The sequence below is a fragment of the Garra rufa genome, chromosome 4 (genome assembly GCF_049309525.1).
Source record: "Garra rufa chromosome 4, GarRuf1.0, whole genome shotgun sequence".
Lineage (NCBI taxonomy): Eukaryota > Metazoa > Chordata > Actinopteri > Cypriniformes > Cyprinidae > Garra > Garra rufa.
In genome coordinates this window covers 46135886-46151696 of record NC_133364.1, presented here as the reverse complement: position 1 = coordinate 46151696, position 15811 = coordinate 46135886, and the positions used below count along the sequence as shown (strand labels likewise).

The 15811-nt window shown below is 38.1% G+C and overlaps 1 protein-coding gene across 1 annotated transcript in view; it reads left to right on the top strand.

The window, feature by feature from the left end:
* LOC141333368 (uncharacterized) overlaps window positions 1–15811 on the top strand; it is a 153643-nt gene that overhangs the window by 13749 nt on the left and 124083 nt on the right. Inside the window, exon 4 of the mRNA XM_073838350.1 lies at window positions 10230–10767. Within this exon, the coding sequence (XP_073694451.1) occupies window positions 10230–10767 (538 nt within the window). The remainder of the gene's footprint in view (window positions 1–10229; window positions 10768–15811) is intronic.

The window sequence follows — 15811 nt, the reverse complement described above, 5'->3', positions numbered from 1 at the left end:
CGTAATGATCAATCCTGGAGTTTGTTCTGCTCTCCCTCTAGATACTCATTTGTTCATAATAACAGACGGGCTGAACTGTCTGTAGTGTCCAGCAGGCCTGGACTGACCATAGGGCATACCGGGCAATGCCCACCGGGCCGACGCACATTTTTGGGCTGGGGCTGTCATCAGTTGTCATATATATATATATTGTGGGGATTCGGCTGCCTCCCCCCTAATTATCATCACCACCCCGTCCCTTATTCGCCGCCTTTCTCCAGGCTCCAGACGGGAGTGGGTGTGTAGGGGAGAGGAGGGGCGAGTAATCGGCTCGGGCTGGCGGCGTGTGATGGGGACACCTGAAGCAAATGAAGCCTCATCACCGCCGCTGTTTAAATCCCGAGCGCGCCTCTCCTCGGTCCGGCTGAAGCCGCTAGAGATGTCGCCGCCCCAGCACCCCGGTGCCAGCACGGGGAGCGCCCGCGGCCGCCGGACTCCGCCCCTTTCCTGGACCCTTCCCTATCGAACACTGCCCATCCTTCACGAAGCCCCAGCACTCGAGGACACCAGATCCCCCTTTTATTTTGGACACTATTTCCCTTTTGGACACTTTCCCCCTTATTTTCTGTTTAATAAAAGCCTCTCCGAGGCCTGACGCCACACCCACTGTGTCTGTCGTATGCTATATATATATTACTGCAACGGTAGAGTATCTGAGATACAAATCTTACGAGTCTTAAAGGACATTGAGCTAGTCCAATGAAATCTCAGGCCACGCCCTGCTTCCCTCCTGTCCAGCCCTCATCTCCCCTTGACAAAATCTGCTATTTGAGTTCTACCGGAGTTTGAGATAAGTCCGAAATATGAAGGGTACGAAACCCCTGCGATCACGGACAGGTATTTCATGATAGCCTACTGTATATGAACCAGGGATGTAGCCTACTGGTCATCAGGAGCACCGGATATTTCCGGTGAGCCAATCACCGAAGCGAGGTAGACCTCCCCCATATTAGGCACTATTTTAAAATTATAGCACATTCAAAACCGCAAATAGCCGAAAAGTGTGAAGCAGTGGGATCAGTCACCCGCACAGAGCTGATAAACGCGCGCTGTGCTTCTGCCACGATGAACAGTGATAAACAGCGCAAGTTGCTTGATCCGTACAGAATTGTGTTATACAGTCATGTGATATGAGAACATTAAAGGGGCTATATGCAATTTTCTGAAATTTAAACTCGCGACTGACACCTGTGGCCAAAAGAACGGAACTGCTCTTTCTTTCTGCTGGCTCTTGCAGCGCTCGTACGTACACACTTCACAAGTCATCCGCTGCAAAGAAACTTCTTTTGAATGTTTAGTTGTAATTCATTTAATTGGACTAAAATATTAATTAAATAAGAGCCTGATTAAACAATTTAATATGGGTCGTATATAAATTAGGTCTTTACTATAGCCTACATAATAAAGTTCTTAAAGGGACACCCTCCTGAAAAAAACAGCTAATACCAGCCTAGGCTGGCAAAATTTGCCAAAACCCCTCTAAAACCAGCCTACTGACCAGCTATGACCAGCTAAAACCAGGCTGGTTGACCAGCTGTTTTTTTTACCTGGGTAGTTCACCCAAAAATAAAAATTGTCATCATTTACTCAACATCATGTAATTTCAATCCTGTATTAACTTTTTTCTTTTGTGGAACATAAAGGAAGATACTTTCCTAAAATATCTTTTTTGTTCCACAGAAGAAAGTAAGTCATACAGTTTTGGAACAACATGAGTGTGAGGATTTTTATTACTGAATGATTTTTTTTATTATTGCAGAATTTATTAGCAACTAATTTCCTGCATTCTAGCTCAAAATCAGTGCTTTACTGCACGCATTTCACTGTGGCAAAAATGCAATTAAGTCAGTTGCATTTGAATTCAGCAGTATTTATCATTATATGTTTCTCTCCTGTTTTATTCATTCATGTACTCCAATTAAAGACCATATAACCCTGCTCAAATAAACAGCTAAAACCAGCCTAGGTTGGTTGGCTGGTCTTGGCTGGTTTAAGCTGGAAGTAGCTGGTTTTAGCTGGTCTTTTAGTTGGTGGTTTCCCAGCCTGACCAGCTACCAGCCTGGCCAAGCTGGAAAAGCACAGGCTGGTTTTTATGGGGTCAAATTTCCTTCAAAAGTATTGCGCTCACAAATCGAAAAATAACAAGCGAGAATCAAAGATTTGAAAACGCATGTAAAAATATATCGCATGCAAATGAAAATTAAATGCAAAGACATTCAGAAGAATAAAATACGTGGACACAAACTGAAAAATAATAAGCACAAGATAAATATTTATACACTTGCACGCACAAATCTGAAACGTGAATTCACAGTTATTCGATTCACTCTTAAAATCGTGTTTTCTGCTCACATTTTTAGTTTTCGTACGTTGACGCTCTTTGCTCACACGCTCTCGGTTCAACAATCTGCGCTTGGTTTTCTAAATGTTGCGCTCCTGGTTTCATGTAAATGAGGGCGGGCTCTAACATCACCATTGGTTCACCAGATGTGACTGACAGCCTCCTTCTCTAGCCAATCGATCGAAGCGCAGAAGTTGACGTTACTCCGATGCGTGACGGATGATTCCCGTCAGGAAAATGCTGGACAGTCTCAGTAAATTTTCCATAAGTATATTTTTTTATGTTGAAAGTTGCACCCTTTTTACACTGCGGTCAAGCCAGCCGCCACCTGAATTCTGCTGCACGTCTATTTGTGGTATTACGGTACAGAGACTCGAAGCAGTCAAAAAGCTGACGAACATCTATATTCAGCAGGTAAAAATAAAATGTGCCCGAAAATAAGGGGAAACTATTTTATTTAAAAACATATCAATATTGTAGGCTTCGTTAAAAAAAGATACAATTTGAATATACTTAACGGTGTAGTTTTCTTGAGAAATAAAGTCATATTGTACATGTGTTATTAAAATTCCTTCAGAGTTAACATGAACACTTCAATAAAATATTTTTTTCTGAATGACTGTGTCTCTGTGTCAACTTTCATGAGATTTTACTGTAGAATTTAGCTGAAAATAAATGGCAAATTCAGTCACTATGCATTACCAGTTCTTCACATGTATCATTCAAAATCCTTCATAGTTAACATGAAAATTTCTATTCATACTTCTTCAGAATATTCAAGACTCTGTCTGTGTCAGTTTTCATGACATTTTACTATAGAATTTAGCAGAAAATTAATTGCAAATTCTGTCACTATGAATTATAATGCATTAACGTTTGCATCTATATCTCATATTTTCTAAAAGCTAAGGGAGCAAAGTGTTTTTAAAATCAGTCAAATTATCTAGTTAATACAAAACTCTCATCAACATAAATTCATATAACATAATAAATGTTAATATTAAATAACCACAGTTAGTCTTTAGATAAGACCAGTAAATTACAATACTTTATCATCAACCAGGTAAAACTTCCTGATCATGTTATCTTCTGGATTATTTTGCTATAACAAATGTGTTTTGCAAACATACATTCAGCAACCAAAATATCAGAAGTAATTGTTAAAAAGTGAAGGATCAAGAACACAACTAAAGCAAACATTGATCACATGAATCTAAACCTCTGTTCTCAATCATAATTTAGTCAATCTGGTCAGTAGTGAATGAAGCTGGTGCTGCTGTGTGTGGAGCTGTTTAGTCCTCCTCTGCTGAGATCTTCAGAGATTTATTGTGTTTTATTTCAGTTGATATCATCTGAGGCTGTGACTAAGTCTGTTATAGCTGTGTTTCTGTTTGTCTCTTCTTTTTTTCTGTTTCTCTTTGCTTCATTAATTTTGCTTAACATTCTCTTTAAGTTCATCTCTGCTTCAGTGTTCAGTTAACACTGTGTTGTGGGACCAAATACACTCTGAGCATTGTTGATAGATTTTATTAAAAAATAGATTTTTTTTTTTTTTTTTTTTTTTGTATTGCATACAAAATGCAAATGCAATACAAAAATTTACTGAGACTGTCCAGCATTTTCCTGACGGGAATCATCCATCACGCATTGGAGTGACGTCAACTTCTGCGCTTCGATCGATTGGCTAGAGAAGGAGGCTGTCAATCACATCTGGTGAACCAATGGTGATGTTTGAGCCCGCCCTCATTTACATGAAACCAGGAGCGCAACATTTAGAAAACCAAGCGCAGATTGTTGAACCGAGAGCGAGTGAGCAAAGAGCGTAAATGTACGAAAACTAAAAATGTGAGCAGAAAACACGATTTTAAGAGTGAATCGAATAACTGTGAATTCACGTTTCAGATTTGTGCGTGCAAGTGTATAAAAAATTATCTTGTGCTTATTATTTTTCAGTTTGTGTCCACGTATTTTATTCTTCTGAATGTCTTTGCATTTAATTTTCATTTGCGTGCGATATATTTTTACATGCGTTTTCAAATCTTTGATTCACGCTTGTTATTTTTCGATCTGTGAGCGCAATACTTTTGAAGGAAATTTGACCCCATAGTTTTAGCTGTTTTTTTTTGTTTGTTTGTTTGTTTTTTCACCAGGGAACCAAAGACAACTTTCACGTGGAACTTGTGGGCCGGATTGGCTGGATTTGTCCAGGGCCAAATTTTAACCCCTGTCCAGCCCTGGGCCCGTATCCCTAAAGATTCTAAGAATCCTCTCAGAGAGCTCCTAACTTAACCTAAAAATTCCTTGCCAGGAGTTTTAGCTTAGAGTTCACTGAAAATATTATGGAATCACTTCTGAGTAAGGAATGGATGGAAAATCCTATCTTAGTGAGGAGGTGTGGTTGACCCCGTTGCTAGGTATGAGTCATCATTTCAAAAGCTGTGATTGGTTGATCCTACAAGTTTGATGAAAATGAACGTTTGGTGATAATGAGCAAAGGATGTACCCTCAAATCAATAAACATAATTATACACTCTTATCTTATGCAGACTGTAATTGTAAATAATATTTCACATTCAAGAAAATATCTGGAAAATGAATAGTAAGCTGTAGGGGTTATAGCCTAACATTAGAATCTAAAATATGTGAAAACTTAAGCTCATTACACCCTGTTCAAATAATGATTTGTGTCTTATTTGCTCATATTAATATCCTAGCTGGCATATTTTGTACTTGTACTCACTCCCATATGGACCCCATTGAAAACAAGATGGCCTATCTCAAGGGGCTGTCCTTAATGAGGTAGAAATTGCAACGTTACAACTCAGTGTGGTCTTAACGAGGGTAACACGGCTCAGCTTTTATCAATGTCTGTGATTACTTTCTTCTCTGGTGTAATAGCGTTGTGGCGTCGAGTTGGTGAAGTAATTGCATCTCTAAGGAGATCCACCACAAACATGATTCCTGCACGATCCAATCTGTAGCGTCTCAATAATTCCCTGTCATCCAGTGTTTGCAGGACATCTCTCCTGCCTCCTCTGTTTGCCATTTTGTGCAGCTGCTTAGGGGAACTCCTAAGCCACTAAAAGTCCTCTTCCCTGCTCTTAGCAGATCTCGCCTTAGGAGCCCTTTTAAGCGCTAGGAATCTTGAGGAATAGCTTTTATATTAACTGGGATTTTTGTGTCACTTTTAGGGGAAATTCTAAGAAAACGTCATGACTCTGAGAATTTTCTTAGAATTTGGCCGCTAGGAGCCACTTTTTGCACAAAAATTCTTTAGGGATACGGGCCCTGGGCCCAGATTCTGAGAATCCTCTCAGAGAGCTCCTAACTTAACCTAAAAATTCCTTGCAAGGAGTTTTAGCTTAGAAGTGATTCCAGAACATTTTCAGTGAACTCTGAGCAAGGAATGGATGGAAAATCCTATCTTAGTGAGGAGGTGTGGTTGACCCCGTTGCTAGGTATGAGTCATCATTTCAAAAGCCGTGATTGGTTGATCCTACAAGTTTGATGAAAATGAACTTTTGGTGATAATGAGCAAAGGATGTACCCTCAAATCAATAAACATAATTATACACTCTTATCTTATGCAGACTGTAATTGTAAATAATATTTCACATTCAAGAAAATATCTGGAAAATTAATAGTAAGCTGTAAGGGTTATAGCCTAACATTAGAATCTAAAATATGTGAAAATTTAAGCTCATTACACCCTGTTTAAATAATGATTTGTGTCTTATTTGCTCATATTAATATCCTAGCTGGCATATTTTGTACTTGTACTCACTCCCATATGGACCCCATTGAAAACAAGATGGGCTGTCCTTAATGAAGTAGAAATTGCAACCTTACATCACAGTGTGGTCTTAACGAGGGTAACACGGCTCAGCTTTTATCAATTCCTGTGATTGCTGGCTGGTCTATTTATGAAGGCTTGTTAACAAATATCCTACAAACACAGAAAATGGCCATTTTGTGCAGCTGCTTAGGGGAACTCCTAAGCCACTAAAAGTCCTCTTCCCTGCTCTTAGCAGATCTCGCCTTAGGAGCCCTTTTAAGCGCAAGGAATCTTGAGGAATAGCTTTTATATTAACTGGGATTTTCGTGTCACTTTTAGGGGAAATTCTAAGAAAACGTCATGACTCTGAGAATATTCTTAGAATTTGGCCGCTAGGAGCCACACAAAAATTCTTTAGGGATACGGGCCCAGGTGTCCAGCCATAGAATAGGAGTGTATGTGGATGAGAGTGAACTCTGTCCTTCTCCAGCGTCTCTGACACAATGAGCCTCATCCACACAGAACAGACCACATTCACTCAGACGCTCTATCCTGGGTTTATGTATTTATTGGATCTTCAGTGTAACTGTGTTGATGAATCAGAATAGATTCTAGATATTGCTGTGTCATTTCTCTGTATGTCTCTGTTAAAAAAAAAGATTCTATTCATAATAGTTTGAGCTGGAAATTAAATGAGCGTTAATGATTTGTTATGGCCTTATTTTTAGTTTTGTATATTGCAGATCTATTTTCTATTCTAAGCTGACACTTACTATTACTATTTAAGATAATAGGTGAAATATGTTTTTGTCAAAATTCATTGATTGGATATCAAAAAGTGTTGGGTTTGTCAGAGGTCCAGGAGGTAACAAAGAAATCTCAGTCATTTTTTACCATTTCCATTTATTATTAGTTGCTAATTTCTGAATGATCAGCAGAAGATTGCCTTACTCTGGCATTTTGAATGAATGCTGACATCTCTGTTTCTGTTGTTTTTTTGGTTGGGTTTTTGTAGTTAGAAAAGCAAATCAGTTTGATCAGTCCCAGACAATTTTTTGAACTGGTCCTGCTTCCTGATCAGATTCATCTAACATGCAGTTTTCTTGATCTTCAGTTCATTTGGATACTTCTCATCTTCTATCAACAGTTCCTTTACTGATGTGTCAAGCTGTAAAGTCTTGTTGAATAATTAATAGACGTATAGATATATCCACAATAAAGGTCAAATCTAGTTTATTTAACAAATTGATGACTTAAAAAAATACTTAAGTAAAAAGCTATAAGAGTAAGTTTTTTTACTAGACAAAAGTGTAATAAAATTGGAACATTTATCAATTTTTTTACACTTCAATTTAAATCAGTTTTTCAACATCGTTGTCATGATATTACTTAATGAAGTCATTTGTTTCTTCACCTTTGAAATGAAAATATAAATGTTTTTTTTATAAATGTTTCATATCATATTAATTGCATGTTTGAGGATTCAGATGCCCCCAAATTTTTGAAAGGGGGTTGTTTTGGAAGTGGTAAAAAAAAAAAAAAAAAACATCCTGGAATCCTCTTAGGGAGTGTGTTTTCACAGGCTTCACATTTTCAGTCATTTATCTTTATCTTTATCTAAGCCTTTTTGGTACAAAAAATAAATAATTTTTTTTGGGTGGGTCACACTGTGGCCTCAGAGATACTCCCTTGCTGACAAAGAAAGGTCTAATTAATTAAATGTCTTAGTAAATAAGTAAATAAATGTAGACATGTATGCAGAAATAAATACAAAATTAAGTAAATACTAAATGAACATGGAAAGAAACAATTGTGGACATGAACACTGTCAGAAATACATAAATGAATAAATGAAAGAATGAATGAATGCATTTAGGAAAAATACAATAATTAATAAATAAGTAATTAAAATTATAAATATCACCATTTGTAAATTTGTGTAAAATAATATTTTTATCATTTAATTCTTTATATATATTTTAGTGTGTATTTCACCAAGAAAAAAACTCTTAATACCATTGGCATACGTTTTATAGTTCATATGTGTTTCCCTGTAAATATCAGTGCACTCTTTGGATCACAGACACAGAAGCGCGTGAACGGGACTTTTATTTTTTGATCTGGTGATGTGACGTCATAAGGCTGCGGCGCGCTCCTGCATCAGTGTATGCTTTCAGTTGAAGGTTTGTTGTCTTAATCATTTAAAGTGTTTAAATTCATACGCGTTCAGTCTATTTTATATGGTTTACAGGCGATTTAAACTTTATGATTATTGCATTTAATATTGTAATATTTGATCTAATAATGAACGTTATTTTGAGAGAGTAAAGCGCATCCACAGATCAGTCTGATTTCCCTCTCAGAAGTGATTCAGATCAGAAACATGAATTACAAACTCCGAGTCAATTGAATCGGTTGATCCACAAAATGATTCACTGTTTCGAATCGCCGCTCGCTGAGAGACCTGCTGCTCAAAACAGTCAATACGACGAGAACAAACTCAAACATGAGAAATGACAACCTTTACAAACAATAGCAATTTTAAAGTGTGTAATCGATTAAATGTAATATACTAATCATTAAATGTTAATCAAAATGGAATAGTAAGTTAAAAGGTTTGAGTGTTTGTGAAATCAAATCATTTAAGTCCATTAACTATTACTCTGATTCCCTTACTAGTGCACTGACTACTGAACTAGAGCTGATTGAGATGCACACAGAGATTTATTTATTTTCTTTTTTTATATTTCTGTTAATTACTCTCATCTTAAACAGGGCAACGTTTCCAAACAGAAAAAACTCCTGGTGGAGCAACTGAGATCCACGTGACACTATTATCAAGATGGCGTTTATTAAAGAGGAGAGTGAAGACATGAAGATTGAAGAAACATTGAGAGTCAAACATGAAGATACTGAGGAACAAACAGGTTGGTTTTCATTCGCAAATCTGGACTACTCTATGAACTGTCCTGCACATCTTCTCAATTCATTTGTCTTTGTCAGGTGTTTTTCTACACTGTCTGCCCTCCTGCAGCTTTCTTTTTTGAAAGAATTTCAGCTTAATGTTTTTCTTAAAGTTCAGCTCTGATTTAAAAACAGCATTTGTAGACTTGTGTCTCATTTAATATGTAAATGTTAAGGTGCACCGCTAGGATTGAGTAACATTTTTCATATGAAATAGTTTAATAAAAATTTTGCATGTGGTCTAACTTGCTCTGATGTAATTGAGACATATGCAAAATAAGGTCTGGTGACAGCCATCACTTTCACTCGACTAGGGCTGCCCCCTTAATAGTTTACTGAATGTTAGTCGTCGAGAAGAGGATTAGTCGACTAAAATTTTGTTATTTAGTCAGTCACAGTAAAAATGGTCCATGTCATTATTGAACAGATTGTTAACAGCTGGTCCTTGAGGTCGGCCTAATAACGGTATATCGGGCAGGAAATAAATACATTTGCCTATCATTCATCAACCTCACATATGAATTATCATTTAAATATCTTGGGCCAAGTGGGGCTAAGGGAACAAAAGTGGAGTTAATCCAAGACGTCAGCACCGCTGTTTATTTCCAACATTTTCATATCAAGCTATCAACTACCATCAACATTTCAGACATTTAAAACAGTTTTAATGGCAAAACTCATTTTCAGACACCAGCAAATTAACGTCTGAATTAACGTACGATTGCGACTCGATGGGATTATGATCTAGGAAGATTTGTATTACACACAATGCTAAAGACTGCTTGATGAAGAACTTAAATAATATATGATTAAAATCAAGTATTTATTTGTTTTCAGTTTTGTGTCCTCCATGTGCTTTTGTTTATATTCTGCATCCGCATTTGTCATACATTTCATATAACTCATATAACTGATTTCTTGTTTGTGAGCTCCCTCTGTTGCTAAAAGGGTAACAGTGCAGTGGGACTCAACACCTCTTACATTTGCTTAGTGGATATAGGATGTAGTTGTATGTTAGTTTTGACACTTTACATGTTTGAATGTTTTGATGTCTGTTGTTTTGTGCCATTAAACTGCGGTTAACTTTTGTCTTTTTTCACCTTAGACCTGAGGGCACTGAAAGAGGAGAGTCAAGTACTAAATGAAATGGAAGAGAAAGATCATGATTTCATAAATGAAGAAAAATCTTTTAGTTGTTCACAGATTGAGAAGAAAAGGAAAAGGACTCAAAAGACTAGAAGTTATTTCACCTGTCAACAGTCTGGAAAATGTTACCATCAAAAACAACACTTTGAAGACCATATGAGTATTCACACTGAGCAACCCTACACATGCCCTCAGTGCGGAAAGAAGTTTAATTATAAAGTACGCTTTGAAGAACACTTAAGAGTTCACACTGGAGAGAAGCCTTTCACCTGCCAGCAATGTGGAAGAAGTTTCAACCAAAAAGGATCCCTTAACAGACACATGAGAGTTCACTCTGGAGAGAAGCCTTACACCTGCCAACAGTGTGGAAGAGGTTTTAACCAGAAAGGAAAGCTTCATTGCCACATGACAGTTCACACTGGAGAGAGCCTTTTCACCTGCCAACAGTGTGGAGTAAGTTTCACTCAAAAAGAAAACTTTACCAGACACATGAGAATTCACAATGGAGATCAGTCTTACTCGTGTGATCAGTGTGGAATGAGTTTTGATCAACATGAAAACCTAGAAGTCCACAAGAGAACTCATAGAGAGAAACCCTACACATGCTCTGAGTGTGGAAAGAGTTTTGGTCAAAAACATAACTTTAAAGACCACACGAGAACTCACTCTGGAGAGCAACCCTACACATGCCCTCAGTGCGGAAAGAGGTTTAATTATAAACAAAGCCTTGAAGATCACATAAGAGTTCACTCTGGAGAGAAACCATTTATATGTGGTCACTGCGGTAAGAGTTTCAGATGTAAAGAATCACTTCAATACCACATGAGGTTTCACACATAAGAGATCTGTATTTTTATGTTATCAGTGTGATGTGAGTCATGCAATAACACCAGAGAGAACTTGCTGAAACAAGACAAAAGTTAAAAGTGTAATTGCATTAATAAATGAGTTGAAACAAGCAGATGAGATCAAGTGTGCAAAAGTACTTGAAGATGGAGGATTGATGGTAATATGTAATAATAAAGAGCAGTGGAATAAAGTGATACAAACAAAAATGTAAAAATGTATGTGAGCAATGATTCTAAGTTGCAATCAAATAGGTAATAAAATATGTTAATCTCATAACATCTTTTATTGCACTTTTAATTTTGCAGTGTAAATTATGTAATCTGAGTGTGTGTGTGTGTGTGTGTGTGTGTGTGTGTGTGTGTGTGTGTGTGTGTGTGTGTGTGTGTGTGTGTGTGAGTGTGAGAAAAGATTGTGAGGTCTTGTAAAACACACTAAAAATTGGTGCTCTGCATTTAACCCATCTAAGTGCACACACAGCAGAGAGTAGTGAACACAGATACACCTTGATACTAGTTATTCTGTTGAGGGTGAAGAGAGCAGCCCTGGTCCTAGAGAGGTACTTTCCTTCAGACTTTGGCTCTAACCCTAAATCAAACACATGTAAAAATAAAAAAGAAGTAATTGGCTTTCTCTCTAAGTATTCTGGCTACTTCAAAAACAACAAAGTAACACCATGCCATTCCAGTAATCAAGAGCTGGCCTTGGACCTGCCAGTATTAGCTGTGTTGTGATTTCAGTTGCATGGTACCACTGTGTAACTTTAAATAGCTGCAATCAACATTGCATTTAGCATTTGGGCACTTTATTTCAAGCAGGTTGTCTGTTCCCTTGTGTTAGCTTCAATTCTCCTGGCCATGTCCAGCATAGTCTTCAGTGAATGCAGATGCAGTTGGTGACTGCAAACAAATTGGCAGCTGGTGGGCTCAAGCCTGTAGCCGTCTAAAGGTAGAAGTGGTGGAGGAGGGGTGTCTGGGTGGAAAATTACTGTCTGGCTCACTGGCAGTGGATGGTGAAAGGAGATGGGACTTCCTTCTTGAACTTTTCCAAGAGCAGAATCAACTAATGGTGCGTCTGCATTTATACACATTTTTGTGATGAGTGGTGCAATGTCTGGTGAAACGTCCTTGTAAATTTCTGCAACTGTAAGCACATCTTGATCAGGCAAATCTCCTTTCACTGCTTTGTAAAGTGTGCTCCTGTGAAGAAAGGATTTATATAAAAAAAAAAAAAATTATAAGATTGAAACAGCAATGAGATGAGGAAAAACAATTTAAATGCTCTCCAACATATAAGATAAATTATAAAACCATGTGAATAGAGGCTTTTTACACTAAGAAGATTTTTGAGTACCTTGTTTGATGAGTTTTTTGAAGATACAGTATGTCAAGATTCCCGTGACCAAAGAGCACCGACTCAAAGACTTCACACCCCAGCAGCATCTCGCATACTTTTGGATTCAACAAAGAAACATTTGTTTATTATCATGTTACAGTTACACAATGACAAGACATCCCCTTACAAAATGAACCATGGTTTTACTACATGGTTTTACTTTATTAACTGTCTCATCTTGCTCTAACTTAAAGTGCATATTGCAGGTTAAAAATAATTCGAGATAAACATATATTCGTGAATGAAAATACTATACGAACCGTTAATGCACTATTTGAAAATATTTTACAAGACAAAGTGACGGTTTCCTTGACCGCTCTCAAAAACAACTTTTTTTTCCACACCGCGTCATATGACGTCACGAGAGGGAGTCGTTCGCCAAGCTCTGTTGCTATTCAGTAGGAGCAGTCTTGAGTTTGTGTGTTTTCGGTAGTTATTTTTACAGCAGCAATAATCAGCTAAATATGTGAGTTCTGTTTGGTTCAGTGGCATGTAAATTATTGTGTTTATGGAGGCTGCACAAACTCCAGCCTGTCAGGACATCGTGTCCATTTGGTACGGATTATTTAATAGTTATAAAGTATATGAAGAGCTCTTTTCCAAAACGCGATAAACGCCAAATTTAAAAAAAATGAGTTAATTATGCCATTTTGCAGTGTACTGAACCTATTTACTGCTCCATAAATGTTTCATGCCAAACCGCTTTATTTCCTTGTTTAAAATGTACTGCAAGATGCAGTTTTTTTCCAAAATGCTATAAGCGCCGAACCTGTTTTTAGCCAAAATGCGATATGTCCTCTCGACCAATCAGAATTGAGCGTTCGACGCAATCAATCAAGGCGCGCTCTGAAGCGAGAGATTTTTGTTTGCCCTCAGACATTAAAATGAGTTCTTTAAACTATAATAACACTTTTGATGGCCTAGATGAGCCAGTAAGACCTACACATGGGGGTAGAAAACGCCGACTGGACAAAGAAAATCATAAAAAACAACAAAAGAAGAAGGTCCGTCACTCAGGGGGCGCGTTAATACCCTCAGTGGGATGTAAACACAAGGCTGGTGGGACCGATTTCTGTCAGGCTGAGAAACTGTCACCGGACTACCTGATGATGAATTTTATGAAGTTTTATGAAAGACCAAACAAGGTTGACCAGGACAGAGCCATTCTCCATCTCCTGGACATAACACGGGTGAAAAGGCAGCGTCTTATAGTAGTTGACGTAAACAAACAAAAAGACCGAAATATATCAGTCAAGTACAGTCTTTTGTGCAGCAGTCACCCAGAGAGGGCGACCTTCATTAAAGTGTTTGGTGAGTACAACTTTCGTTTCAGTATTGCCTAGTTTAATACCGTTCGGTGGGTTTCTTCCTTGCAGCAAAGATATTTGGCTGTAAACAAGCATGCTAACCTGACATGGAAAGTATTGATAATAACACTAGCCTACTGATGCAACATTCAGAATTATATTCAGTTCATTCGGGGCTCTACAGTGCGACCATATCACTCGCATTTGCGACTGAAAATTACTACGTGCAACTATGAAAAAAATATTTAGGAGCACCCTGTGCAACTGACCCGATCAGCATATTTGTGTTTCTATATGTTTTTGAGTAATGTATCACGAACATATCTCACGAATCCTTTCATAAACAGAGTGTAAATAAGAGATCGATTATGCAGTACAGAGAACTTTGTTGATTATAATAGAGCTTTGTGATATTGCGAAACAATAATTTTAAGGGAGTTTGTAAATGAGATATTAATTTAATACAGCAGTTAAATAAACACAAAGTTATTATTAAGTGACTTACATTGTCTGACTATAACACTATTGGCTGGTTTCGTCGTCAACAGTAAAACAAGTCACATCTAAAACTATATTTAAACATTAATCTCAACATGAATTTATGAATTTGATTGCACTCATGTCACCTCTGAGCCTGATTAAACACGAAAAGGTAAAAACAAAGGATAAATCGCCTGTAAATCACCTTAAAGCCCCGTTCACACTAGACGCGACTTCTATCGCTGCATGTCGCCAGAGGCTGGCGATGAGGTCGCTAGTGGGCATTCTCATTACTGGTTGCTTAGTAACGTCATTTAACAGATGTTTTTATCCAAAGCAACTTTAGAAACAAAGACAAGCAGGTTACAATTCATTTCAATGCAGTTGACATTATTTTTGTATGTGGGCATGGACATGTCATATAAAACAGGACAATCACTGCTGGAGCTGAAAGGAGAATGATCACGAGCACTATCGTCTTCTTTCCTATTGGCTGTCACTCCCGAAAGTCGCTCTTCATTTGCATAAAGTTTAGAGATTCTGAACTTTGTCGCGTCGCTGGACACGCCCACATCCGGTCGCCAACGGTCGCTGACGGCCGCTGTCGCTCTAGTCGCCGGAAATCGCCGGCTCTCCATTGAAATGAATGGGATCGCGTCGCTTAGTCGCTGCATGTCGCGTGTAGTGTGAATGGGGCTTAAGGAGTCACATTTCACCTTGTAATGGGAAGGCTAATTTTTTATCCGATTTTTGGATTATTTAGCGTAGAGCCCTGTTCAGTGAATTAAATTTTGAATTGAATTGCAATTACAGGAAGTGGAACTGAATTAATTCAGAGAAATTCATTATTATCACATATCAGTGAGAATGTGATACTTTTAACATAAAATTTTCTTCCTAACGGAAGTGCAGATACTAACATTAACTATAGCAAGTTAGTTGTGTGTAACTCTGTTTATTTCATACTGGATTTGATCAATGTATGACAATCTAATTTACTTTCACAGGCATCAGCAAAGACCGCGTGTCCCGGGTGGCTAAATATTATGCGGAGACTGCAGAGGCTCGCCCAGAGAGAAGAGGCGGTGCACGGCACAGTGAGGAGCACAACAGAAGAAGGCAACTCATTGTTGAGCACATCCAGTCTTTCACCTGCAGGGCCAGCCATTATGGGCGCAGAGGAGCACCAGGCCGCAAGTATCTCCCCAGTGACCTGAATGTGCACAAGATGCATGAACTCTTTGAGGCTCAGAACCATGCTCAGACCAGCTACTCTCTCTATTACTCTGTGTTCTCCAAGGATTTCAATCTTGGCTTCAGTCACCCAGCTACAGATGCATGCTCTGATTGTGCCAAGCACAAGACTAGGATCACAGATCCAAACCTAACTGAGACAGAGAAGAAGATGGAATCTGCATCATTCATCTTGCATCGTCGCAGAGCACGCATGTTTTATGACTTGTTAGGCAGGGTTGCTGAAAGTCATGTGACCCTCTGTTTTGATATGATGAAACACAT